The sequence below is a fragment of the Mastigoproctus giganteus genome, chromosome 4 (assembly GCF_048544385.1).
Source record: "Mastigoproctus giganteus isolate SK-2022 chromosome 4, ASM4854438v1, whole genome shotgun sequence".
Taxonomy (NCBI): Eukaryota; Metazoa; Arthropoda; class Arachnida; order Uropygi; family Thelyphonidae; genus Mastigoproctus; species Mastigoproctus giganteus.
This window is the reverse complement of record NC_143578.1, coordinates 223,481,071-223,508,902: the sequence shown is the minus strand read 5'-3', so window position 1 is coordinate 223,508,902 and position 27,832 is coordinate 223,481,071. Positions and strand designations below refer to the sequence as shown.

Genomic DNA, 27,832 nt, shown 5'->3' with positions numbered 1-27,832 from the left:
TGGCATGAGTATGCTCAATGCTGATGGGATTCTTCCTCTTGCTCAGAATAATCACCTGAGAGGGCATAAATTCAAATTGAGGAAAGACAGATGTAGGATGGATGTGCGGAAATTTGCCTTTAGCCAGTGGAGTGGTTGGTTGGTGGAACAGACTTCGATCCCTTGTTTTGGACATTGATAGCCTAAATAAATTTAAGGCTCAGGTATTTCGAACGAACGGAGGGGTGAAGTGGAAGTTTTTTTTTTTTTTTTGACTGATGCTGCATAAGCTTGCTTTCTTGCATCATATGCCTGTACTAATGTTAATGCTAAGCCTCAGGCTTCCTTGCACCATATAACTAATAATAATAATAAAATGCAAATCTGCACATAGTGAGTTAAAGGCAAATCTGCAAACAGTGAAGTTAAGGTTTATAAAAAAAAAAAAAAAAAAAAAAACAAGAAAGAAAGAAAGAAAACACCCATTGCCACCACATACATTCCCTACTATCAGGGCTTAGCAGTTTTAAGTATTAAGTGCTTGGTAGACATGCTGTGTGCAACTGCCAAGGCGAAGATTGCACACAGTTGTGTCAAGATTAAAGATCCTGTACCCATGGAAGGTACAAGTAGGGTCATAAAAAAAAAAAAAAGAAGTAGGGTCATATGAGATTAAATGCCTAGTGGGGAGTGTTATGTTGCTGGGGCAAAATGGCATTTCAAAGATCGTGTGGAGGAGCATAATAACGGAATAAAGGCTGCAGATTATGAGAAATCTGCTATGGTTGGAACATTTTTGGGAGGAGAACCACCAAATTTGACCTTCCGATGCTGTCATAGTCAATTGTTCACATGGATATTAGAACCAAAAATGGCTTGAGAGTTTGCAGATTTGCTCTTCTGAGCAAAACACCATTAATAGAGACAGTGGAATCTGTATTCGTCCCTTCTTTGAAACTATAATTCTTGGATGGGATGAATGGTTCTGCCTGGCATGCTCCCAAGCCATTTTTGGTTTCCTTGCACATACTGCTCATATTCCTATGATAACATGTGCTGCGAGCCATGATCCTGCAGGTGTTTAAGGATGTACCATGAGAAGTTAAGTCTTACTGTTGATAAAGGAGGCAGTCGCCTCTGAAAGCTGTGGTTGTTTTATCGCTTTTATTCTGTAATGTAATTGCTATTCTTTATATTTTATTATTTTACTGTTTTTATTTACAATCAGTGTATTTTATTTTATCATTTTAATTTGATCCAGTCTAACATTATTTCTATTTTAATAAAGTTTCAGTTATACGGTTGGTGTGTTACACTGCAGTTATTATGAATTATGCTTACTTTATTATAGATTTGCTCCAGCAAATCAAACAAACAATTTTCCAGCCTCCAGTCATGGAAAGCACATTGTTGTTATGTCTCTGACACACTTTTCTGTTAACAGAATATTGTTGAATACTTGACATATGAAGTCGCATGGATCTGCAGTAAACAGAGTGAAGCAGGTTCATCCCTATGTTTTTTTTTAAACACAAGATGAAAGATTTTAAATTAAGTAGTTTTGTCCCTGTGTTTTTGGAACACTGATCTGAAAGTAATTAAATAATTAATGTATGAAAAAAGGTAATAACAGTTCTTGAACAAGATATGCTTTATTTATTTATTGTGCAATATAAGGCAGCAATACTGCATTTCAAAGACTAATGCTTTTACAGGAAAACTTTATTCCTACTGCAGAATTTGGTCCTTTAGGCCAGTATAGAAAACAAATTAAGTCCATCCATTATTAATGCTAAAATGTTTTATATGCTTGAAACTTATTAAGCATTATTTAGTATTTTAGAAAATAATATCCAGAAAAATTAGGTAAAATACAGTTAAATCCACACCTAACTGTGTAGTGGCAGGAAAAAAAAATTAATCAACTGGTTAATGAAATAAAAAGAAAAGCAGGTAATATCAATGAATATTACTTTACAGCTGATGAATGGAGAAATAAAAGTAATATTACAATATGTTACTTTGAGAAAAGCACTAAGTAACATTTTTAACATATAACTATATATAACTACAATAAAACATATTTAATTAGAATTAATTTAATTAATTATAAATTTGAATTACATAGAAAAGTACAATGGCAAAAAGAATAAACCAGATGTTTCTATTGACAGCCCAGTCAACCTCATTAGTGAAAAGTTAAAAGAAATATGGAATGTAAAGACTATCATTAAGAATATGCAACAAAAGTTCAATAATAAATATTCAATACTGTTAAAGTATCATTAGATGACAATAAAAAGAGTGAAAACAAACTTAAAATAATGGAACTTACATCTGGAGAGGTAAGATTCAGTATTTTAGGTTTCCAATCTTTTTATTGTCATTTTAACCTTGGAACTTAAGGTTATCCATAACATTGTCTGGAGTTTGAAGGAAACAATATGTAAAATAGAGAATTCTATAGAGACAGAGGGGAGTTGGCTAATTCTGTCTCCCTGTATCTTTTTTTTTTTTTATACAAGGCTTAGTGATAGTACAAATAATCGTTGTACTATGAATAAAATATCTCTCGAATGAGAAAACCTCTGTTTATTGTAGTATAGAGAACTACTCTACAATTGCCATTATTATGAAAGCTTGAGGGGAACAACTAGGAAAACTAATTTAAGTCTTCTCAGTTAGCCCACAAGAATGCTGATTGATGTGGTGTTCTCGTCGTTCTCGTGTTGGCCCACAATATACCTTAGCCCACAATATACCTATTATGCACAGAAAATAATAATTTTTTATTAATCTAAAATACTATTAGTTCACATTTATTATAAGACACTTCCTCTGCTAATACTGAGTACTTTGCCTCAAGCATGGATGTCAACTCAGACATACAAATGTATATTTCAATGGTCTGCCTGTGCAAAAGTACATTACAAGTCTGTAACCTAATATTGCAGCCACCAGTACAAAGCAGCATTTGGAGTGAAGTTTTTTTAACATCTGTACTCTAGAGCAGTGTAGAAGGTGCAATGGAGTAGCAAATCCTGCTACATAATGTTTTGTTCCAATGAATATCTGGGTGAGACTACCTGGACAGCACATTTTATCTGAGTGTGCCTATCAACCATGGAGTTTGGTTCCAGCAGTCAGATGGTATGGTTATCTTTCAGAATGGTCTGGACTTTACCTGTTGATGGCAATGCCTAGAACCACAAAGTCCATGACCTACTCAATGTTTTAGAACAGTACCCAGGGCCTACATTAACAGTACTATAGAAATAAGCCTTGTCAGTATCAACATAGCAAGTCATACAGTGAGTGACATATAAAGCTGGCGGAAAAAACTGAGTCCAACTTATAAATATCACTCTCAAAGTTGGACTGACCCGTGCAACTGCTTTCGAACAGAGGTGATTCTGGCCAACACCAACTAGAAGTTCGTAGAAAATATACTTAGAACGGTTCAAGTGGTCACTCAGGCTAAAGGTAGCCATACAATCATTAATAGTTTGAATTAAAACACAATTCTGCAAATACCTATGTTTGTCTGAATATTTTTGGTTATAGTATACATACAATCAATTATTAAGTATGGAAAAAAAAAAAAAAAAAAACAATCCATGCACATCCACATACAAGAACTTGCTGTAAGTTATATAAGTACACATTATTCTAATTTTAATCCATCCAAGTTTTCATCCTCCTTAAATATATTTAAATTTTTATCAGATAAAAAGTTCACTTCTGTATCAGTACTCTATGGTCCTTGAGGTTGTCACAGACATTCTCTCAGATATGCCAGACAAGCTGTTCTTGCTACCTGGGAGTCTAAAACGCTGATGTAACTGATATTCGGGTGACACTCAAGTCAAAGTGGACCCAATTTCGGCGAAGTCCGGACGGTCTATGACAGCCAAATCCTCTGCTTGCACCTTCACGATGGTGGGACTGTTAGTAATCCTGGGTATAACCTTCATGCACAAGTACATGGTGGGTGACAACCCAGGTGTGAACCAACGTAAGCAGGGGTCGAGGTGTGGCGCCCACACCACATGGAGGAATGCCGCCCCTCTATGTTACCAGGCAGTACTAGGTGGTAGATGACTCTCATCAACCGGTGAAATACCACCACTTTGCTTATTGGAGGCTTGAAGTGGTGGAACCCATGTTTAGTCTCTAGAGCTAAGTTCCGGGCAACCCTTCCCTATCTCTTCCATCATGCAGTATGATTGATGATTTTTGAGGTTATGATGAATGTCGTGGCGAGATCCAATATTCCTTACATTTCGAGGGTACAGCTCTAAAAAACGGTGTTCGCAGGCCGGCCGCTAGTTAGTTCACCGGACTGAACCTATTGGTAACTCTCTAGGAAGCTTCCGGATCAGCTAGTGTATAATCTTGCTACCTCTACTCTGCCAGATAGTGACTGGAGGGAGTCCGAGTAGTGTGTATGCGGGGAGCATTGTCGAGGCTACGTTATGTCAAGGATCTGGGTATATTCTTACCACATGTACGCCATATCCAAAAATTTCATTACTTCATACAGCATGTCCCACCCACTTTTTCTTACTATTGAATACACCATGAATTGTCAAAATAATAGAGCAAGCTTATCTGCGAAAAGATCTAAACCTCCCAAGGACTTCCTAATTCATTTCACAAATATACGTGGTCTCAATTCTAATCTCAACGATGTCCATTTCCACTTGCAGTCTTCCAAACCCCATGTACTTTTTCTGACTGAATCTCAGTTATCAGTTGATTCAACTACTGCTCATCTCAGATGTCCAAATTATTTGCTGTATGATTCCTTTCGCCTCAAAGGAGGTATTTGTGCATATGTCCATTCTGATATTCCCTGTCAGAGACTTGGCAATTTGGAATCTCCTCTCTTTGATCTTCTCTGGCTTAAAATCTCTCTACCTCATTGTGTAAAATTCATCTGTTGTCTCTACCGTTCTCCCAACTCCACTAATCACTTGGAGCTCTTTGACTTCCTCTCTTTGCAACTTGACTTTCTCCAGTCCAACTTTCCTAACAGTGAGGTAATTTTCCTTGGTGATTTTAACGTTCACAACTCCAGCTGGCTTCAGTTTTCTAGTCACACTGACCCAGCAGGTCGAGATGCTGAGGCTTTTGCAATTACTAATGACCTAGCACAGATTGTTCATTTACCTACAAGAATACCAGACAATCCTAATCATACAGCCAATACGCTTGATCTTTTTCTCACAAACAACCCTTCTAAGTACAAGGTTGAAGTGAGAGGCCCTTTAGGCACTTCAGATCACAACTTGGTGATTGCCTCTTCTCCAATGGAACCTTTATCTCATGGCTATTCCCAACCTCGTATTGTTTGGCATTACAAGAATGCAAAATGGGATGACCTGCGAGACTTCTTTTCTTCTTTTCCTTGGTCTGATTACTGTTTCAAAACTTCTGATGTCAACGTTTGCTCAGATCGTGTCAGTGAAATTATTCTTGCAGGAATGGAATCCTTTATCCCACACTCCACTTTAAAATCTCGTCCTTTATCTAAACCTTGGTTTTCCAATAAATGTGCTAAGGCTGTCCAAGAGAAGAACGTTGCATATCGTAATTGGCTTGTTTCTAATTCTTCAGTTTCATTTTCTGCCTACACCAAAGCTCGTAACAATTGTAAAGCAGTTATTAATCAGTCCAAACTACAGTTTGAACAGGCTAAGAGTAGAAAACTTGCTTCTTGCCCTAATGGTAGCCGAGCATTCTGGTCTCTTGCCAAAGCTATTGGCCGCAACTTTTGCCCATCTCTGCTCCCACCTCTGTCCAAACCAGATGGTTCTGTTGTCACTTCAGCCAAGGATAAAGCTGACCTGCTAGCATCCCATTTTTCTTTGAGCTCATGTATTAATGATCTTGGTAAAACACCTCCCACCATTCCTAACACGCTCCATTCAATGCCTCCTGTGGTCTTCCGTCAAAAGGATATCAGAAGGATTTTGATGAATCTTGATGCTAAGAAAGCTCCAGGTCCTGATGGTATTTCTCCACTTGTTCTCAAAACCTGTGCTCCTGAACTTACTCCTATTCTTTGCCGCCTTTTTTCACTTTCTTATTCCAAAGGTGTTTTTCCTTCTGCTTGGAAATTTGCTCATATCCAGCCAGTTCCTAAAAAGGGTGACAAATCCCTCCCATCCAATTATCGTCCCATTGCAATTACTTCTACTCTTTCTAAAGTAATGGAGAAATCAATTAACCGCCAACTCTTAAACTACCTAGAAACCTTCCGTCTGATCAACGATCGCCAGTATGGATTCCGTCAGTGTCGATCCACTGGTGATATTCTGGCTTATGTTACCCATTTATGGACTAATTCAATGGAAAGGTTCGGTGAAACACAAGTAGTTGCTCTTGACATCTCAAAGGCTTTTGATCGTGTTTGGCATAAAGGTCTTCTAAACAAGCTTCCATCTTATGGTTTGCCAACTGTTTTTAGTAATTGGTTATCCAGTTTTCTCTCTGATCGCTCACTGAGGGTGATGGTAGATGGCTCTCTGTCTTCTAACTTCTCCACTAATGCCGGTGTCCCCCAAGGTTCAGTTCTTTCCCCCACTCTTTTCCTCTTGTATATCAATGACCTTCTTCCATTGACTGGAAATCCTATCCATAGTTTTGCCGATGATAGCACATTGCATTCAACTTTCCATTTTGAGAAACCTTGTCCAGCTCAATCAGCTTCAAGTTCTCGAAAATCTGCTGCCAATTCCTTAAATGCCGATCTTCAGGTAATTCTCCAGTGGGGCAAAGACAACTTAGTTGATTTCAACCCTTCTAAAACTCAATCTTGTCTTATATCTCGCAAAAAGGATTCTTCTGCTCCTATGCTTATCTTTAGTGACATTCCGATTTCTAGGCAAAATGATATATCTCTTTTGGGGATTACCCTGACTTCTAATCTCTCTTGGCACAAGCACATTACAAATATTGCTTCCTCTGCATCTAAAAAACTTGGTTTTCTCTTTCGCTCTCGGCGTTACTTTTCTCCCAAACAGCTGCTCACTCTGTATAAATCGCAAATCCGCCCTGCCATGGAATATTGTTCCCACATCTGGGGTGGTGCCCCCAAAACCTCTCTCAGGCTTCTTGATTCCATTCAGAAGAGGGCAGTTAGGTTAATTAATGATTCATCTCTAACAGAGTCTCTCCACTCGCTGTCTCATAGACGCACTGTTTCTGCTGCATGCCTCTTCTACAGATACTTCCATGGGCACTGTTCTTCTGAATTGGCTTCTATAATTCCCGCTCTCTCTCTTTCAAAACAGTCCGAACACGTGCCGCCACCAGCCAACATCCATTTACTGTCCATCTTCAAACCCACAGAACCAACTTTTCATCTTCCTCATTTATTCATTCAACTGCCGTTTTCTGGAACAACCTTCCTTCATACATATTTCCTGAAAATTACAATCTACAGAAGTTCAAGTCCAATATCAACAAATATCTTCTTTCGTCTTCTCAACCTCCAACCCAAGCACGGTACTAAGTACTATAGGTTATAATACCTCTCGTGCTTGGGGTTCTCATAAAAAAAAAAAAAAAAAAAAAACCAGCACTCAAAATTCCTTGAGTGCTTGATTAGAGTATTGCATGTTGCCATGTGAGAGGGGCAATGTTAGATGGGTCAAAAAATTGCTGGCTTGGAGGAGAGTTCACAGACTAATAGATTAATAGCAGCTGCAGGCAGATGTGTAAGTAATTCTTGCACTATTAATGTCTAAGAGTAAAAACAGGTGCATATGCACAAATGCAAAAAATTTTAAAATGCAGACACTGTTGGGATATTTAGACATGGAACTACCCAGATATAATGAATGTTGAATTTGAATATGGGGGTATAATGTGACAGACAGGACAGGACAGAAGGGGAGAGGAGTCATCTTCTTAGTTAGGAAGCACAGAATCTAAGGCAGTACACACAAACAGCATTGGTGACAATTGCAAAACTGAATCAGTTTTGTGTGACATAAGCACTGGGAAAACAAAAAAGGTGATAGGAGAGTTATAGGCCTAATGATTGTGGTGACTATAATGAACAATCGTATAGATAGGTTGAGCAGGCCAGTGAATCAAAATGTACTGAAATGGAGGATTTTAAATTCCTAAATGCCAACTGAAAGTTATGGTTTGGTCGCTCACATGGCAGCAGTTTAGCTGTTTCCTAAACCAGCAATCTAGAGAGGCAATGTTGTTGTCGTTGTATCTAGGAAATAAACTCATACACCGACCATTGAACAAAATTTACTGTAACTAAAATTTTTACAAATAGTATAAAAACAAATTATTTACAATAAACTAATAATTGTATATTGCGGAATACTAAAAACTGTAATAAAAGATCGTTTACCATAAAATAAGCTAAAATATAAAATTAAAAGCGCTAAAAAACCTGGAGCTTTCGAGAGCATCAGCTCTCTTCTTCAACAGTAATATGACTTTCTACAACATCTCCTTAAATAGCAGGTTCACGGTACCTCCACAAGTGGTATTTCTCCACGTGGTTCAATCAGCACATGGTCAAAACCGGAAGCGGAAATGTCTCGGGTACGTGGCAAATAAAATCGTTCATCCGAACTTAATACAATTGTTTCAAAAATAGGATGAATACGCATGCCTCTATCTCTATTCATGGTATTCTTACTGGATGAACCAATCCATAAACCCTCAAGCCATTTACGCTCCCAGTATCCGTGTGCACGATCCAAAATAATAGCGTCCTCCGGGGAGATTTGATGCTGCTTCTCCCAAAAATGTTCGGCCACGGCAGACTTACTGTAATCAGCGGTTCTTATGGCATTTAAATGTTCCCCCAGATGATCTCTAAGCCGTCATTTTGTTTCCCCCCACATAACACTCCCCACAATCTGGGCAATCTATTCTATAAATAACTCCGCTACTGAGATCTTTTGGTATACGGTCTTTGACCGTATACGAAATCTCTAGCAGCATCAAATCTCCCCAGAGGATGCTATTATTTTGGATCGTGCACACGGATACTGGGAGCGTAAATGGCTTGAGGGTTTATGGATTGGTTCATCCAGTAAGAATACCATGAATAGAGATAGAGGCATGCGTATTCATCCTATTTTTGAAACAATTGTATTAAGTTCGGATGAACGATTTTATTTGCCACGTACCCGAGACATTTCCGCTTCCGGTTTTGACCGTGTGCCGATTGAACCACGTGGAGAAATACCATGTGTGGAGGTACCGTGAACCTGCTATTTAAGGAGATGTTGCAGAAAGTCATATTACTGTTGAAGAAGAGAGCTGACGCTCTCGAAAGCTCCAGGTTTTTTAGCGCTTTTAATTTTATATTTTAGCTTATTTTATGGTAAACGATCTTTTATTAGTTTTTAGTATTCCGCAATATACAATTATTAGTTTATTGTAAATAATTTGTTTTTATACTATTTGTAAAAATTTTAGTCACAGTAAATTTTGTTCAATGGTCGGTGTATGAGTTTATTTCCTAGATATGAGTTTTCCCGACCTCAGAGGCCTCTTTCAGGATATTGTTGTCGTTGGTTTGATTTATTGGGGCAAGGGCTACTAAGGCCATAATGCACCTATTACAATATTATTTGGTACAGGCTTGATAAACAGGTGGATTTAGATTAGATGGAATTTGTTTATTGTTCTCAGGAAGGTAAAGAGATAATTTATATCTGGTCGGTCTCCGAGAATTTTCTGTAAAGTAAGTTGATTAGAGGAACATAGAGGTGAAGAGAAAGCTGTTTGTCATTCTCTTAAGTATAACGGGAAATCAAGAATAAGATGTTTTATTGTGAGTTGAGTTTGGCAGTTGCTGCATAGTGAAGGATCGTTCCGTGTAAGTAGGTAACAGTGAGTTAGGTGGGTATACCCAATCCGCAATCTAGAAAGTACAACTTCTCCCTTCCTATTTCCTCTGAGGCTTGATGGCCACAGCTTGTGATCATTTTTAATTTGGAACAATTTATTGGTTTTGTAATGAGGAAGAATCCCATCAGCATTGTGCCTGCTCAATCCATTCAGGGCCTTATACACCTCAATCAGATCACTTCGCAGGTTCCTAGTCTTCAGATGCTGCAATTTGCAGAACTTAAGCCTTTCTTCATAAGAACACCTCTTTGTTCCCCTCAACAGTCTTGTTGCCCTTCTTTGTACTCGTTCTAGCAACTCTACATCCTTCTTAAAATGAGGCTTCCAGACAGGTATACAGTACTCAAGGTGTGGCCTGACCATTGCCTTATACAAGGGGATAATCACATCCTTATCCCTGTTAGCAAAATTCCTGTCTATCATTGACAAGACCCCCTGGCCTGTCTGCACTGCTCAGAAAAACTTCATATCTGTCTGAACAATTACGCCCAGGACTCGTTCATTCTCCACTACCCTGAGTGTAACACCACCCAGTTGATACATTTCTCTGGGGTAACTGCAACCCATATGCAGTAATTTGCATTTGTCAATGTTAAACTTCAGTTGCTACTTCTCAGACCATTTGCCCAACTTTTCCAGATCCTGTTGCAGCAGCATACTGTCATTACTGTTATTAATGCCGACCGGGCTAGCCAGGTGGGTAAAGTGCCTGCCTGGCAACCCAAAGGTTGCGGGTTCGATTCCCGCCTCGGGCTTGGATGAAAGTACTGCAAAAACCTTGGGAGGTGCATTATGGCCACAGAAGCCTGTGTGTCAACAACTACAAAAAAAAAAAAAAACTGTTATTAACAACCCTGCCAACTTTTGTATCAGCTGCAAATTTGACATTAAGCTTGATATACCTTCATGAATATCACTGATAAATATACAAAACAACAATGGGCCCAACATCCTACCCCGGGGGGATACCACTAATTACATTAGTCCACAAAGAGCAGTGTCCATTGATTACCACTCTGTCTTCTCCCACTCAACCTCCTTTTATCCATTGTAGAAACTTGCCCTTAATGCCATACTGCTCCAATTTGTACAGTAGTCTTCCAGAAGTTCATGTCTAATGTCAACAAATATCTTTTTTAATCATCTCAACTTTTTTTTTTTTTTTTTTTTTTTTTCTGGTAGTTGTTGGCGCATTGACTTCTGTGGCCATAATGCACCTCCAAAGGTTTTTGCAGTACTTTGATCCAAGCCCTAGGCGGGATTCGAACCCGCGACCTTTGGGTTGCCAGGCAGGCACTTTACCCACCTGGCTAGCCCGGTCGGCAATCATCTCAACCTCCAACCCGTGCATGGTACTAAGTACTATAGGTTCTAATACCTTTGTGTTTGGGATTTCCATAAAAAAAAAAAAAATTAACTCTATACTAATTTACTGTTTACTAACCCTATTAACACCTGACGGTGAGAATACTGGATAACTTTATGTAAGCTTCCTCCTTTCCAGTTATTTCTTCACTCTGTAAATCCCCTAGTCATGAATAGAACTTTGCCTTTGTATATATACTTAGCTGTTTGTATGTATATACTTGGCAAAAAGATTTATTTAATTATTTAATGTAGGACCATCTAAACAGAAATATTATGGTTATATGGCAGGCATAGCATGGATTTTTTATGCAGTTAACTTGTCTGACAAATTTGATTGGATGCTAAGACGCAGTAACAAAGGACGCAGATGCAAGAAATGGATGGGATGAAAAGTGGGATTTGAGGTTTAGCAACTAAGGCCTTATGGGTAACAGTAATCTCAGAATAACATATCAGCTGTTTGGTATTACATTCAAGGAGAATGAAAAAAACCTGGGGGGGAGGGGATTGTGCAGTGAGATATGAAGAGAATTTTCTGAAAAGTGCACACAGGCTGCTGTGACAGGTCATGGGATTTTGTCAATGATATATAGAAATTTTGAAAGCAGCAATAAGGAAATGATTATCCCATTGTATATAGCAATGGTTACGCTGCATATACCTCAAGATGCAGGTCTCGAAGCCCCATTTTAGGAAGGATATGGATCTGCTGGATTGTTGTTATTTGGTTTTTAGGAGCATTAGCAACTAAGGCCATATTGCTCCGGGGATATGCGGTGCTCATTCTCTGACCTTTCCGCATCCTCCATATTTGGTGGTCACGGGCTCGAACCTTGGTCTAATCAAGAAGCGTGTGCTACGCACTGCTGCTCCTGCCCACCATATGCTGGAATGAGGTTAATGAGAGGAAAAAAATGGTCTCTCTCAAGGGAGCCTTTAGTTCTGAAAATTGCAGTGTTTGGAAACTAGATAACTTACTCTTGCTCGGACAAAAACACGAGAGCATAAATTTGAATTGAGGAAGGACAGACAGTTGCACAAAAGAAAAGATATTGTGAAATTTGCTTTCATTAAGCATAAAAACAGATTTCATGCTCAATTAAATTTAATATTTTATGAGACTAGATGATTGTTGAAACAAACTTTCATCTGGTAATGAAAGTAGTGGTTTGAATATATTTAAGGAAGAGTTTGAGAAATTATTAGGGTGGATGAAAAGGTGATGCAGTAAGGTTTTTTTTTTTGGCTAATGATATATAGGTCTGCTTCCTTGCATTGCTTATCATTATTAATAGCCATTATAACTAGATATAATGATGATGCATTTACTCTACTTAGTATTAGCAAATGATGTAAGAAAGCAAGCTTACATAGCATTAAGCAAAAAAAAAAAAAAATCCCACAACTATCTATCCCTCTAACCAACAGTAAGTTGTCTAGTTTTTCTTTAATTTATTCAAAGTACCCACCTCTACAACAACAAATGGAAATTTGAAGTAGTTTACTTATGCATGGGTAATACACACACATCATTTCTACTACCAAGGTAGTTTTAATGCATTGATTTAATTATATCTCATATTGTGAATATCTTCACAACAAGTTGCCATGAACAATTCATTAAAAAGGCCTCCAGAGTCAGGAACTCAATAATTAATTTTTAATGCCACTAAACACTGACTAAAGACTGCATATATAACTTTATTTACAATAAAATAAACTATAAAAATATAAAAGTATATTCAAATACTGCAATTAAAATAAAGTAAAATAAAAATGTATGTTGCAATAATAAAATCACTAAAAATCACTTAAAACCACTATACAAGAGCTTTCAGCATCAACAGTTACCTTCATCAGCTGAAATGGTTACGGGCTATCCAACAATATATATAAATACCTAATTCTATCCCAGCAGGTCTGCGACGCCACTATGGCACATGAGCATTACTAACTTCCCATACACTGGAACTGGAAACGGCTCAGGAACAAACCATTCTAAACCGCTCATCCCTCCCTAAAATGAGGGACTCGAAAAGTGGATGAATGTGGCAACCCTTATCCCTATTAATGCTATATCATTTGGATGAACATATTCATAAGCTCTCTAGCCACTTCCGGTTCTAGAAACCCCTAGCCCTGTCGACAACCAATGCTCCTTTGGCTGATATACCGACCAGGTTCTGGCGCATTATAGCCTTAGTTGCTAATGCGGCAATAAAACCCAACAACAAACAAACAAACAAACAAGCTGATATACCATGCCCCATTTCCCAAGCGTGTTCAGTTATGGCTGAGCTCGCATAATCCGTACACACACTTTAAATCAGCTCAGGCTAGTGGCCACAAGAAGAGTGTGGTCAAGGCTTTGATGGGAAGGGTGGGGTCACATTGTTCCTCCTCTGAGGAGAGGGGCTCACAAGATTAGAAGGGTTACGGCTGACCTCAAGATGTGTGGCTTTCCCCAGGATGTTATTGAGGGTTGTTTAAAGGACATGAGTAGGGGTCATAGGGATGTTTTTACGCATACATTCCCTACTATCTGGGTATTTCAGAACCCATTTCATGCTCGTGTCAGATACGCTGTGTGCAGCTTCCTGGTCAGAGACTTCATAAGGTGGTATCCAGGTGCCCTGTCGACATCAGGGTTAAAGATTCTATTGATACCGGTGACACCAACAGGGTCATATACGAGATTGAATGCTCGGAGTGTGGTGAGTGTTATGTGGGAGAAACAAAGTGTAGATTACGCGATTGCCCGGGTGAACATGATAGAGACATCAAGATGGTGGATTATGGGAGCTCAGCCGTAGCTGAACACGCTTGGGAAACACGGCATGGTATTTTAGCCAAAGGAGCGTTGGTTGTCGAAAGAGCTAGAAGTTTCTGGAACCAGAAGTGGCTAGAGAGCTTACGAATATGTTTGTCCGGAAGATATAGCATTAATAGGGATAAGAGTTGCTGCATTCATCCACTTTTTGAGTCCCTCATTTTAGGGAGGGAGGAATAGTTTACGATGGTTTGTTCCTGAGCCGTTTCCGGTTTCAGTGTACAGGAAGTTAGTAATGTGCCGTAGTGGCATCGCGGACCTGCTTGGATAGAATTAGATATATATATATTGTTGGATAGCCCGTTACCATTTCAGCTGATGAAGCAGCTGTTGCTGCCAAAAGCTCTTGTATAGTGGTTTTAACTGATTTTAATCTTTTTAGATATTTTTAGTGATTATATTATTGTAACATACATTTTTATTTTATTTTAATTGCAGTCTTTGAATATATTTTTATAATACCATATTTCTTCATTTCTAAGACACCATCGATTGTGAGATGTACCTTAATTTCAGAAAAAAAGCTTTGATTCTAAGAAAAAATAAATAAATAAAATAAAACACTAAAATAAATCTAACAAATATTTTTATTATAACTGAATTCAATTTACTAACAACAATAGTACCGGTATTTATCAATAGGTATGTTATTCATCACTTCCTTCTGAATCTTCTGAGCCATCAATATCTGCATCTGAATCAATATCAGAGTCTACTTCACATTCAGGGTCAGATTCTTCTGAGCAGTCATTATCTTCATTATCCAATAATATATCATCTTCTGAGCCATCAAGAGCATTGGTGATGCAACATTTTTAAATGAGTGCTTGACTATTCTTTCTGGGATCAGCTTCCAAGCTGTTAATACCCATTCTGCCAATTTTGATGCTGGCGCTTTCTTAATTTTTCCGGAAGGTGTCAGCGGAAGGTTGTCGGTCAACAGCCAGAATTCATATTCCTTTCTCAAGTAATCTTTAAATAGTTTATTGACTGAAACATCGAGTGGCCGCAGTTAGTTAGTCAAGTCATGCCACCAGGGATCGCAACCAGGTCACCACGTTTTTTCACGATTTTATTATTGACCTGTTCAGACAAATGTCCACGAAATGCATCAAGTACTAGCATGCTGGGTGGGTTACGAAGACTTCCAAGACATCTATTCCACACAACATTTAGCCAGTCTTCCATAAGCTCTGCCGACATCCATCCATTTTTTTGTGCATGCACAATAATATCTTTGGGGAAATTTTCATTGTTCAGTATGGTTTTTCGATTTAAAATTAAATATGGTGGCAACTTTCGACCATCAGCGGTGATGCACAGCATCACAGTGATACGCTGCTTTTCGTAGCCCATGCTTATAATCTTGATTTCTTTAGCACCTTTAGCATCGACGGTGTAATTTCGAGGCATATCGAAGAAGACCAGGGTTTCATCAGCATTTCCAATTTGACTAAACTCATAGTTTCTTTTTTTCCTTAATTTCATCACCTGTCACTGAAAGTTAATCAGCTTCTGTTGAAATTCTGCAGGAATTTTTTGACAGATAGATGTTCGGCACCTTAACGATAATCCACTACGACACATGATTCTGTTGCACCAGCCACGACTGTCTTTAAATATTATTTTCTCTATGTCGAGGGACTTGGCAATTTCCCCGGCTTTCAATTGCATGGATTGTCGAGTGATGGGTAATCCTTTTGCGTGTATTTCCATTACAAAACGTATCACAGCTTCATTGACTTGTGGAAATCTTCCTTTCTTAGGCCCTGTAAAGCACTTGGTTGTTGCTTTGCACGAAAATATGGAATTGCGATCATTTCTCCAATGACGAACATTTACTTCACTAATGTCAAAATGTCAACACACAGCTCTATTTCCATGTTCTTTTGCATACACAATAACTTTTCATTCAGTGTGGCTTCATAGTGCAATCTTTTTGACATTTTAATGTGCAATAAGGGATCAAAATTAATGAAATACAGTAACTCCACTTATTATTATTTTATTATTATTACTAGCCATATAATGCAAGGAAGCCTGAGGCTTATGCTGCACCAGCTAAAAAAAAAAATTTCCAAGTTACCCTGAGAGCGAGAGTGAGAGAGAGAGAGAAGCACAACAAGGGAATCACCAAGAAAGAGAAGAATGATGATATCTAGTTCAGGACCCTAGGTGTGCAAAGCCCATACTCACCAGATGTGAGAACCCGGGGTTACCAGATGTGAGCCCCTGGGGTTAATTACGTACTTTCGAAGATACAAACAAAACTTCCTAGTTTTCACTGAGTGAGTTCCACTATAATGAAATAACGGTGGCTTCACATTTCAAAAGCACGTGAAATCACCCACGCCACTTTATTCTCCATTGGAATTGGAGAATGTGATAATGGTCAAACTTAGAGATGGGGTTTCCACGTAAAAACAAAACGTGTGGTGCTGTACAAAGTGCGAGAAAATTAAAAAAAAAAAAAAAAAAAACTGCGATTGTAAGATGCCATCGATTCTAAGACACACCCCATTTTTAGAGATGTTCATTGGGGAAAAAAGTATCTTAGAATAGAAGAAATACAGTATATTTTATTTTATTTTATTGTAAATAAAGTTATATATGCAGTCTTGAGTCAGTGTTTAGTGGCATTAAAAATGAATTAAGTTGCCATGGTATTGCACCACCTCAAATAAGTAACGCTTCACCTATGGAGAAGACTAATGTTACTTATTCTTTGCAGATACCACCAGATGGCACTGTTTCAATACTTATTGGCTTCTCATCGGTCGGTGTGCATGGTACCCTATTGTTGCAATAGTTAGGCAGGCGAAGGCAGATTATGAGAAATTTTTGGCAAAGGATGGCATTATGCAAAGAGTTCTTTTTATTTATGTAAACTCTAGAAGGAAGGGGATGAATCAGATTGGTCCACTTGATATCGATGGTTCAACTGTTGATAATCCTGCTCAGGTAGCTAACAATCTAAATGAATATTTTGCATCGACATTCACACATGAGGAGTTATTCGGGGAGGGGAATGCCAAAGGTGTATTCAACTCTGGCAGTAAGCTAGATAATCTTGTTATAACTGAGAGTAAAGTGGAGGAAACTGAGAGTAAAGTGGAGGAGAAATTGTTGAAGATAAACATAAGAAAGGCACCTGGGGTGAATCGAATCTATCCAGTTATATTAAATGAGGCAGCAAAGGAAGTAAGCAAACCCTTAGCCATAATTATGAGAGCACTTCTGGAATCAGGGTAGGTACCCATGGACTGGAGATGTGAAAATGTGACCCCAATCCACAAAGGAGGATCAAAGGGGGATCAAAGGGAAATTAATGGAGGCACTGGTTAAAGAAGCACTGCAGGATCATCTAGACAAGACTTCAGTTATAGCTCGGACACAGCATGGGTTTGTCTGACAAATTTGATTGGATACTATGATGTAGTCACAAAAGAACTGGATGCAAAGAATAACTTTGGTATCATATATTTGGACCTTAGAAAGGAGGCTTTTGATACTGTTGCACATGGAAGGCACAAATTGGAACTGTTGTTATTGTTGTTATTTGGTTTTTAGGAACATTAGCAACTAAGGCCATATTGCTCCGGGGATATGCGGTGGTCATTCCCTGATCATTATACATCCTCAGTATTTGGTGGTCACAGGCTCGAACCCCGGTCTAATCAAGAAGCGTGTGCTATGCACTACTGCTAGGGAGGTGCCACAAATTGGAGCAGTGTGGCATTGAAGGCAAATTGCTACTATGGATAAAGGGATGGTTGAGTGGGAAAAGACAGAGAGTGGTAATCAATGGACACTGCTCTTCATGGACTAATGTTTTTAGTGGAGTCCCTCAGGGTTCAGTGTTGGGTCCATTGTTGTTTTCTGTATTTATAAATAATATTGATGATGGTATATCAGGCTTAATGTCCAAGTTTGCAGATGATACGAAGGTTGGCAGGGTTGTTAATGACACTAATGACAGTACACTGCTGCAACAGGATCTAGAAAAGTTGAGCAGATGGGCTGAGAGGTGGCAAATGAAGTTTAACATTGACAAATGTAAAGAACTGCATATGGGAAGCAGTAATCACAGAGTAACATATCAACTCTGTGATACCACACCGACAGTGGTAGAGAATGAAAAGGACCTGGGGGTAATTGTGCAGGCAGATATGAAGTTTTCTGAGTAGTGCAGACAGTCTGCAAAAGTAGCTCATGGTGTCTTGTCAATGATATACAGGAATTTTTCTAGCAGGGATAAGGAGGTGATTATCCCCTTATATAAGGCAATGGTCAGGCCACACCTTGAGTACTGTATACAGGTCTGGAAGCCTCATTTTAAGAAGGATGTAGAGTTGTTGGAATGAGTACAGAGAAGGGCAACAAGATTAGTGAACAGAACAAAGGGTTGCTCTTACAAAGAAAGGCTTAAGTTTTGCAAATTACAGTGTCTGGAGACTAGGCTCCTGCGAGGTGATCTGATTGAAGCGTATAAAGCCTTGAATCGTTTGAGCATGCTCAATAATGATGGGATTCTTCCTCTTGCTCAGAATAATCACCTGAGAGGGCATAAATTCAAATTGAGGAAAGACGGTTGTAGGATAGATGTGTGGAAGTTTGCCTTTAGCCAACAGGTAGTTGATTGCTGGAACAAACTGCCATCTGTCATTGTAGAAGTTGATAGCTTAAATAGATTCAAGGCAGAACTTGACAAACATTTGGAGCGAGGGGAGGGGTGAAATAAGGGTTTTTTTTTTTTTTTTTTGACTGATGCTATAGAAGCTTGCTTTCTTGCATCATGTGCCCTTGCTAATGCTAATGCTAGTGACAATCCAGTTATGAAGTACAACTCCATAATATGAGGGTTGCCTGATGGTGTGCCTGGTTTAATCTAAAAGATATTTCTTGGCTAAATGCATAAGAGTACGAAGGAGTTTACTTATGCATGGGTGATGTGCACACACAACATTTCTACTATCAAGGTAGTTTTAATGCATTGTTTTAATTATATCTCATATTGTGAATATCTTCACAATAAGTTGCCATGGTATTGCACTACCTTGAATAAGTAATGCTTCACGTATGGAGAAGACTTTTAGATAAACCACACAATCCATCAGACATTTTGCATATTGTGAATAGTAACAACCCAGTTATACTTCATAACTGGGTTGTTACTATTGCAAAAGCAGGGTACCTGCCCACCAACCAATGAGGAGCCAATAAGCTTTGAAATGATGCTGTCTGGGTGGTGATATCCGCTGACAAAAAGTAACATTAGTCTTCTCCATAGTGAAGCATTATTTATTCAAGATGGTGCAATACCAGGCAACTCGTTGAAGGTATTCACAATATGAAATATAATTAAAACAATGCACTAAAACTACCTTGGTAGTAGCAATGAAGTGCGTGCATAAGTAAACTCCTTCATACTCTTAGGCATTTAGTCAAGAAATATCTTTTAAATGGAAATTTGTTCCAATAATTGACCACCTACTGGCTGAGGACAAACTTCCGCACATCTGCCAAGAAACCCTCTTTCCTCAATTTAAATTTATACCCCCTCATGTATGTACATTCCGAGCAAGAGGAAGAATACCACTGAGCTTGCACAATCCACTCAAAGCCTTAATCAGCTCACCTTGTAGGTGCCTATTCTCCAGATGCTGCAATCTGCAGAACTGAAGCCTTCCTTGGTAAGAGAACCCCTTTGTTCCCCCTTCTCTGTACCTGTCCAGCCCTCTTCAGGGAGGGGAATGCCAGAGGTGAATTAAACTATGTCAGTGAGCTAGATGATTTTGTAATAACTGAGAGGAAAGTGGAGGAGAAATTGCTGAAGATAAACATAAAAAAGGCACCTGGGGTGGATGGGATCTATCCAGTTATATTAAAGGAGGCAGCAAAGGAAGTAAGCAAACCCTTAGCCATAATTATGAGAGCTTCCTTGGACTCAGGAGAGGTATCCATGGACTGGAGATGTGCAAATGTGACCCCAATTCACAAAGGAGGATCAAAGGGCACAACAAGTAATCATAGACCTGTTAGTTTAACTTCTGTTCCAGGAAAATTAATGGAGGCACTGGTGAAAGAAGCATTACAGGATCATCTAGACAAGATTTCAGTTATAGCTCGGACACAGCATGGGTTTGTTAAGGGGAAGTCTTGTCTGACAAATTTAATTGGATACTATGATGTAGTCACAAAGGAACTGGATATAAAGAATAATTTTGATATTAGTATTAGTAATGGCCGCATGGTGCAAGAAAGACTATGGCTTATGCTGCATCAGCCAAAAAAAAAAAAAAAAAAAATCCGAATAAAAAAAAAAAATTTAACAATTAATAAAAGAAAAGAAAATTAAACCTATCATCCTATGCGTTTCCCTCACCTGCAGGTACTATCCAGATGACCTTTGAATTTCTCCAAACTGTCAGCCTCTACCACCCATGTAGACAACTTATTCCAGTAATTTATAACTCGCTAGCTAAAATAAAACTTCTTGTAGTCCAATCTAAACATCTCCACCCGTAACTTGAATTTATGTCCCCTAGTTCTAGCATCATTTATAATCTTGAAAATTTCGTCCTCATTCATTTTACTGGTGCCTCTCAGAGCCTTAAACACCACAATCAAATCTCCTCTAAGGTGTCTAGTTTCCAAACTCTGCAACCCACATATTCAAGGTCTTTCTTCATAAGGATGCACTTTTGCCGATCTCACCAGGCAAGTTACCCGTCTTTGTACCCTTTCAAGAAGCTTGATTTCTTTCTTTAGGTGCGGTCTCCATACTTGAACACAGTATTTCAAGTGTGGTCTAACAAAAGCCTTATATAATGGGATTATCATATCCCTATCTCTACTTGCAAAAGTTCGATAGATCATCGATAGGACACCATGGGCCTTCCTTGCAGCCTGTTTACAATGCTCAGAGAATTTCATGTCTGACCGTATCGTAACACCCAAGTCCCTTTCCTCCAGTACTGGGTTTAGTTAAACTCCACCAAGTGAATAAGTTATTTTGGGATTACTGTTTCCCAGGTGTAATACCTTACACTTTGTTGGATTAAAGCAAAGCTGCCATTTTTCTGACCATTCCTGAAGTCTATCTAGATTTCTCTGAAGAAGCTCAGCTTGACAGTGATCATTAACTGCTCTACCAATTTTAACATCATCTGCAAATTTAGACATCATGCCCTCTATCCCTTCATCAATGTCGTCTATGAAAATTAAAAACAACAGTGGTCCTAATACTGATCCTTGGGGAACCCCACTTCTTACATCAACCCAATCTGAGGAATAGCCATTTATCACAATCCTCTGCTTCCTGCCCTGAAGCCATCCTGCTATCCATCTAAGGATTTTCTCAATGATTCCAACCTGTTCCAGATTATAAAGCAACCACTCATGTGGGACTGAGTCAAAAGCTTTGATGAAATCTAAATAAACAATGTCAAAATTATTCCCTAAATCCAGCTCGTGAGTGACCCTTTCAAAATAGCAAACCAAATTTGTTAAATATGATTTTCCCTTTACAAAACCATGCTGCGTATCCTTGAGAATTTCAATTCTATCCAAATGATCCTGAATTCCACCCTTGATCATTGCCTCCATGATTTTCCCTACCACTGAAGTCAGCATGACAGGTCGATAATTTCCAACTCTTAGAACCACCCTTATGTATGGAAGATACATTGGCCCTTTTTCAATCCAACGGAATCTTCCCAGAGTCTAGTGATGCTTGCATAATTAGCCTGAGTGGTTCAATGCACTCACTTGCTCCTCCCTTAAGATTATAAGGTATATTCCATCAACTCCAGGAGCCTTACTGGCTTGTAGGCTCGAAGGTTTTTCATTAAATAATCTTGCAAAATTTCAATATCATTAATTACATATTTTTCAACTTCACTCCCACAATTTCCCATTGCCACAAAAGGTTTTTCATCTGTAAATATCAATGCAAAATAACTGTTGAGTTCATCTGCAACAGCAGCTGGTGTATTTAATACTATCCCCTTTCCTTTACGTAAAGGTCCGATCTGGTTTGTCCCACCCTTCTTAGCATTTATATATGTGAAGAATTCCTTATTCCCCCCCCCCCTCTTTTCTCTGTTTACTAGCGATTTCTCATAATCTGCCTTTGCCTGTCGAACCTTTTCTGTGGCTCTATTACAGTTCATCTTGTAGCTGTTATAGACTTTAGTACTTTTTATTGCTCTGTAAATTTTCCGTGCCACCTTTTTCTGCTCAAGTAATGAGGCAACTTCACTATTCATCCAACTTGGAACCCTCTTCGTAGAGTATTTTTTAATGATAAATACGCATTCAAGGCATCTGTGATTAATGTTTTAAAAGCATACTACAGTTCAATTCTATTCGTTCTCTGTGTGATATATACCCAATTAATAGAGACCATGTAGCACCTTAAGGCATCGTAATTTCCTTTTCTGAAATTATAACCCATTCCTTTGCCTTTTACTACTGCTACTTTTCTCTCTTCATCATCCACCATAGAACTCCGTGATCACTTCCTGCTACTGGTTCCTCTACTGTCAGCCCTGTTATGTAATCTGATTCATGGGTGATGATGAGGTCTAGGATATTCTTTTCTCTAGTACTTTCCCTAACATATTGATAAAAATAACATTCATCTAGTTGATTTAAAAGTTTTGTTACCCATGTCGAGTTTCTTTCCCATTTACTCCAATCAATTAGAGGCAAATTGAAATAACCCATAATAAGACATTGACGCTTACTTGCCCATTCCATTTGCATGTAAAGGCTTTCGTCATAATCTTCACAATCACCTGGTCTGTAGATTACTCCTACTTGCAGTATACCTTTGTTTCAACTATCTCACACCATACAGATTCTATACTAGCACATGAAACATCTGAATCCGGGAAAGCTATCGTCGCATTCCGGCTGCTTCTGATAAGAAGCATTGCCCCACCACCCTTTCTATCTACCCTATCCTTCCTAAATACATTATACATATATTTGGATCTTAGAAAGGCTTTTGATACTGTTGCACATGGAAGCCTGCTACACAAATTGGAGCAGTGTGGCATTGGAGGCAAATTGCTGCTAGGGATAAAGGGATGGTTGAGTGGGAGAAGACAGAGTGGTAATCAATGGACACTGCGTTTTGTGGACTAATGTTATTAGTGGAGTCCCTCAGGGTTCAGTGTTGGGTCCATTGTTGTTTTCTGTATTTATAAATGATATTGATGATGGTATATCAGGCTTAATGTCCAAGTTTACAGATGATACGAAGGTTGGCAGGGTTGTTAATGACACTAATGACAGTACACTGCCTGCTGCAACAGGATCTAGAAAAGTTGAGCAGATGGGCTGAGAGGTGGCAAATGAAGTTTAACATTGACAAATGTAAAGTACTACATATGGGAAGCAGTAACCCCAGAGTAACATATCAACTCTGTGGTACTACACTCATAGTGGTAGAGAATGAAAAAGACCTGGGAGTAATCGTGCAGGCAGATATGAAGTTTTCTGAGTAGTGCAGACGGTCTGCAAGAGTAGCTCATGGTATCTTGTCAATGACATACAAGAATTTTTCTAGTAGGGATAAGGAGGTGATTATCCCCTTGTATAAGGCAATGGTCAGGCCACACTTTGAGTACTGTATACAGATCTGGAGGCCTCATTTTAAGAAGGATGTAGAGCTGTTGGAACAAGTACAGAGAAGGACAACAAGATTAGTGAATGGAACGAAGGGTTGCTCTTACGAAGAAAGGCTCAAATTTTGCAGATTACAGTGTGTAGAGACTAGGCACCTGCAAGGTGATCTGATTGAGGTGTATAAAGCCTTGAATGGTTTGAGCATGCTTAATGCTGATGAATAATCACCTGAGAGGGCATAAATTCAAATTGAGGAAAAACAGTTGTAGGAAAAATGTGCAGAAATTTGTCTTTAGCCAGTGGGTAGTTGATTGGTGGAACAGACTTCTATCTTTTGTTGTGGAAGTTGATAGTCTAAATAAATTTAAGGCTGAGCTGGACAGGTATTTGGAACAAACGGAGGGGTAGAATGGGAGCAGTTTTTTTTTTTTTTTTTTTTTTTTGTGGCTGATGCTGCATAAGCTTGCTTCTTGCATCATATGCCTCTACTAGTGCTATATCCTCCTTAAAGTGAGGCCTCCGGACCTGTATACAATACTCAAGATGTGGCCTAACTATAGTCTTGTACAAAGGGATAATCATCTCCTTATCCTTGCTAACAAAGTTTCTGTATATCATTGACAAAACCCCCATGAGCTGTCCTTGGAAAATGTCTATCCTGCTCAGATAATTTCATATCTAACTGCACAATTACCCCAAGTTTTTTTAATTTTCCACTACTCATGAGTGGAGTACCATACAGTTGATAAGTACTCTGGGATTACAGCTACCCATATGCTGTACCTTGCAGTCGTTAATGCCAAAATTCATCTGCCATTTCTCAGCCTATTGACCTATTTTCTTTTATTTTCTATTTTATTTCTGTCTCTCATGTGATTATTGTTGTTAACCACGCTGAAAACCTTTCTATCATCTGAAAACTTTGACATTAAGCCTCATATACCTTCATTAATATTATTAATAAATATTGAAAACAGCAATGGTCCCAGCACTGAGTCCTGGGGTACTCCACTGATAACATTCCGTGAAGGGCAGTTCCCACTGATAACTGCTCTCTGCCTTCTTCCACTTACCCATCCCTTTATTCATAACAACAACTTGCTCTTAATGCCACATTGTTCCAGTTTATATAGTCTTATGTGTAACAGTATCAAAAGCCTTCCTAAATCCAAGTATATGATATAAACATTATTTTCTGCATCCAGTTCCTTGGTCACTGCATTATAGTAACTTATCAGATTGGTTAGACGACTGCCCATTAACATATCCATGCTGTGACTGCAGTATAATTGCATTTCTGTCCAGATGGTCTGCATTATTTCTAATTAGTGACCCTATTATTTTTTCTAACCTACGATTATTTCCCTGAATGCTTCTTATTTAGAATTTTCTTTTGGTAACATCAACAGACTGTATCTGTTGATGGTTAAACAAGACTGTACAGAATTTAAAAACTGTTTGAGACCACTGTAGTCACCCTTATGAGAGCAAAAGCCCTTTCCTCTACCCTTGACAGTAGTTATGTCTTTAAGTAAATCTCATATCAATACACTGCAATCACAGCCATTCAGTGGTTCTTTCGGCTACAAATTCTTAATGAATGAATGAATGAAGAATCACTGCTGATAATCATATCAAGAGTATTGCTTTCTCTAACATGCTGCTGTAGAAAACAGTCATGCCCCTCTAACATGCTGCTGTAGAAAACAGTCATCCAATAAATCCACAAAAGTCTTGCTAGTGTGTGAGTGACTGACCCACAAGTGACAGTCAATATCTGGAAAGTTAAAATCCCACATTATAAGACTTAGTTTGGTATAAGATTTTTCTGGCGCATTAGCAACAATGGCTATTATGTGCCAGGGCCTATTATAAGAAATTCTGATTTATTGGCTAATCTATATTTCTCTGTAATATGTTTTTTATGCTCATTACAGTCTTTAGGCCTATAACACACTCCTACTCTCATTTCTGTTTTCCCAGTACTTATGACACTGCAAACTAACTCAATACTGAACTGGTCATCCATGACTGGATGCAATGCCTTTGATTTAATATACTTCTCAACTGAGAGCATAACTTCCACCCCTCCTGTCTTGTGTCCTTTCTGTATACACTGTACTCCCCATATTCAAATTTAGCATCAGGTATGTCTGAGTGACACCATGTCTACAATATATTTACAATGTCTGCATTTGATGACTTAATCAATACTTCTAATCCATCAAATTTATTTACTATGCTACTAGTATTAGTGTACATGTCAGTATACATGCACCTGTTCTTACTCTTGGTTACCCAAACACAGCCCATACTTGTTCCGTGATGACCCACAACAGGGCTTGAAACCCTGACACCTTGCATTCCAAGCTGCTATATATTCTAATATAAGCAGTGCAAGAATCACTTTCACCTTCTTGTCTGCAGCGCTAGTTAATCTAATTATGTGTACCCCCCCCCCCCCGGCAAGCTTATCAGTTTTACAATCCACCTAACCGTGTCTTAATAGCATTCAGCAAATATTCTTACGCTTCCTCTATTTAAGGGCATCCCATCCCTTTAAAAACAGTCTCTCCTGTTAACAAGCACAGACCATGCTGAGAAAAATTCTATTGCATGAACCTTGCACAGTCTCTTCCAAGCTGATTTGATTGACAAAACTCTCAACAAGTACTCCCTCCTATTGAGACTGGCAGAATTGTAGACACTTTCACATTTAAATCTTATATGATAGTAATAAACAGTTGATTAAAATAATCAGCATTATTGAATAATTATTAAGTTTTATTAATCAATTGAATTCCAGATATCTGATTTCTTCATTCCATGCATTTACTAAAACATTCAATACATTTAAATGAAATGAATTTTTTAATAACTCCGAAATTACTATATCATACTTAGAATAAACACTGAAATTTTACTACTTCAATAACAAGAAGTAATTAACTTACCATGACTGTTGCTTCATCCCCAATACGTGTGTAATAAACCCAATGTCTATATCCATCCACAAAGCTGCTTTCTTTCATGATTATCTTTCGAATCACTGAAATGATGTAGAAATTAGAAAAAAAAAGTATTTTTTTATGAATACTATAGCAATGTAGTAAAGTTAACTCAGTAAAAATATATGTATTTATAAATTAAGACAGTTATTCTAATGTCACGTACTGAATGCATATTTACTCATATATAAAGAGGTATGAATAAACTAATAGAGAATACATAGTGATTTCTTGCTTGCACCGGTCAAGTGAAAAGAACTTGATTAGTAAGTGTGAAGGTAAACACAATAACACATAAAAAACTGACAAACAATTTGTAAACTTGTTTGTAAAGCAGCTTTGTGGATGGATATAGAACTTGTTTACAAACTGTTTGTCAGTTTTTTATGTGTTACTGTGTTTATTCCCTTGTATAAGGCAATGGTCAGGCCACACCTAGAGTACTGTATACAAGTCTGGAGGCCTCATTTCAAGAAGGATGTAGAGCTGCTGGAACGAGTACAGAGAAGGGCAACAAGATCAGTGAATGGAACAAAGGGGTGCTCTTACGAAGAAAGGCTTAAGTTTTGCAAATTACGGTGTCTGGAGACTAGGCACCAGCGAGGTGATCTGATAGAGGTGTATAAAGCCTTGAATGGTTTGAGCATGCTCAGAATAATCTCGCTCAGAATAATCACCTGAGAGGGCATAAATTCAAATTGAAGAAAGACAGATGTAGGATAGATGTGCGGAAATTTGCCTTTAGCCAGCGGGTGGTTGGTTGGTGGAACAGACTTCCATCCCTTGTCGTGGAAGTTGATAGCCTAAATAAGTTTAAGGCTCAGCTGGACAGGTATTTTGAACGAACAGAGGGGTGAAGTGGAAGTGGTTTTTTTTTTTTTTTTTTGGCTGATGCTGCATAAGCTTGCTTTCTTGCATCAAATGCCTCTACTAATGCTAATCTCACACTTACTAATTAAGTTCTTTTCACTTGTTCAGTGCAAGCAAGAAATCACTATGCATCCAAATCCCAACCTCATAGGGTTCTTCAATCATAATAGAGAATAGATCGAAGCTCAGATTTCAGCTATAAAAATAATGTTTAATAAAATATAAAGAAGCCAATTCTTCTGGG

General features: G+C 38.4%; 1 protein-coding gene across 1 annotated transcript in view; it reads right to left on the bottom strand.

Moving 5' to 3' along the window:
• axo (axotactin) overlaps positions 1-27,832 on the bottom strand; it is a 564,741-nt gene that overhangs the window by 150,931 nt on the left and 385,978 nt on the right. Inside the window, exon 26 of the mRNA XM_090371184.1 lies at positions 26,665-26,759. Within this exon, the coding sequence (XP_090227310.1) occupies positions 26,665-26,759 (95 nt within the window). The remainder of the gene's footprint in view (positions 1-26,664; positions 26,760-27,832) is intronic.